Below are 1,912 nucleotides of genomic sequence, written 5' to 3'. Positions count from 1 at the left end.
TTAGATTAATAAATCCTCTTTCAATGAATCAATAAGATGTGGTGAAACCTTTATTTATAAAACCAAAGATTTCTATTTTTAGGACTAAAAATTTGTGAAAATTTAAAAAAAGAAGTCTAACTAATAATTATTTTTATTAATTTTTATTTCTTCAAATACTTACAGCAAAAGCTTACGAAGCCCAAAAATGTAAAAATCCTCATATCGCTTATTTTATACATATTGTTAGCACTTTAATTTTCAGGTCCTTCGACCCTTGTATTCTCTTTCAACGTTTAGTGATAAAATCTTGTTAAAAACTTTTTTTTAACTAAAAAATTTAAAAAAATTATTACATTAATTTATTATTATTTTTTATTATAAATTAATAATTCATATTTTTTAATTAGCATTTAGCATTTAGTGAATTAATATAAAAGGTAAAGAATTTATATTTGAAAAAACTTTCTGTATGTTTTCACTATTTTATTGAAATCCTTTTTCGATTATAAAAATCATCCATACACACTTCCAAGCGATTTCGCTCTTAGTTATTCCATACACAACCATTCAACGGTCACAACGTTTTTGACTTGATTTGGCTGGAAAGCGCGCACTTAAAACTTTAAACCAAACTCTGCGAACACCTAAACCGTACTGAAAACTCCGCAGGCAGCCAAGAGAAGCCAGCAGTCAACTTGGCTTAAACATATATAGACAGATGCTGGCTTTGATTTGCTTTTGACTTTTTTATTAATTTTTGTTTTGTTTTGTTTTTTATTATTTTAACTAAATGTACAAGTTTCAAGTTAGCAGTTAACAACTGAAGCAAAAACAAAAACAAAAACAAAAACTAAAACAAACACAGCACAGAGCCAACAGCTAAGAGCTACGTACAATTAGGAGTCGAGTGGCCCAACAGCGGGGAGTTCACATGGACCCTGCGTGTGAAGTTCGACTGAGCGAAGTTGAAGAGCAGACTAGCAAAGCATCCTTAGCAGCTTGGCATCATGATTTGGTTTCAAACGAAACTCCAGTCCTTGAGAAAAAGCTGATGCGACAAAAACCAACCACCCAGAAAAAAATAAGAAAAACGGAAATAATTATTAATCGTTATTAACTGCGAGTGTTACATAAAGATGAGGCGATGGGCCCAAACCCTACGTGGGCCAACGCCCCAAAAGACTTGAAATACAAGGGGTAAACTATTTCTCCATTCTACGACTACCAACAAAAGTACCTTCCCGACACGCCATTTATAAAAAGTCCACATACAAATAGGAATAAAATATTCAAAATAAGGACACGCTAAAAATTATATACCCTCAGGAACTGTTTAGTATATAGTCCCTTCAGGACTGTATACATATATATGTTTAAAGTAAAGGTTATCTTATTTTGTTCAAAGCAAACGATTAATATAAAGGATCGCAAAAATTATATATCCTCAGGAACTGTATAGTAAATAGTCCCTTCAGGACTGTATACATATATATGTTTAAAGTAAAAGTTATCTTATTTTGTTCAAAACAAACGATTAATATAAAGGATCGCAAAAATTATATACCCTCAGGAACTGTTTAGTATATAGTCCCTTCAGGACTGTATACATATATATGTTTAAAGTAAAGGTTATCTTATTTTGTTCAAAGCAAACGATTAATATAAAGGATCGCAAAAATTATATACCCTTAGGAACTGTATAGTATATAATCCCTTCAGGACTATATATATTTAAAGTAAAGGTTATCTTATTTTGCTCAAACCAAACGATATAAAACGTGTCTCTTATAATTGCTAACTGCTTTAACAGACATACTATAATATAAGTTTGATTTAAACAAACAAGCGCACAGTTACTATCAGATTTTAACGCGGTTGCTGAGACAAATCTTCATAATAAAAAATATTTAAATAGATCCATCATTCCCAA

At 30.6% G+C, this 1,912-nt stretch overlaps 1 protein-coding gene across 2 annotated transcripts in view; it reads right to left on the bottom strand.

The window, feature by feature from the left end:
- The window catches only part of LOC119673885 (protein Skeletor, isoforms B/C), a 94,312-nt gene extending 93,694 nt beyond the window's left edge, over positions 1–618 (bottom strand). The window contains exons 1-2 of one of the 2 annotated variants that reach the window (XM_038084988.1): positions 505–618; positions 164–310 (exon numbers count right to left, since the gene is read on the bottom strand). In XM_038084988.1, the coding sequence (XP_037940916.1) occupies positions 164–221 (58 nt within the window). In that variant the 5' untranslated portion in view covers positions 222–310; positions 505–618. The remainder of the gene's footprint in view (positions 1–163; positions 311–504) is intronic. The other variant, XM_038084989.1, reaches the window with a different exon arrangement.
- Positions 619–1,912: the final 1,294 nt, after the last annotated feature.

The sequence above is a fragment of the Teleopsis dalmanni genome, chromosome 2, assembly GCF_002237135.1.
Source record: "Teleopsis dalmanni isolate 2A chromosome 2, ASM223713v2, whole genome shotgun sequence".
NCBI classification, from domain to species: Eukaryota; Metazoa; Arthropoda; class Insecta; order Diptera; family Diopsidae; genus Teleopsis; species Teleopsis dalmanni.
This window is presented reverse-complemented; position numbering and strand designations above follow the sequence as displayed.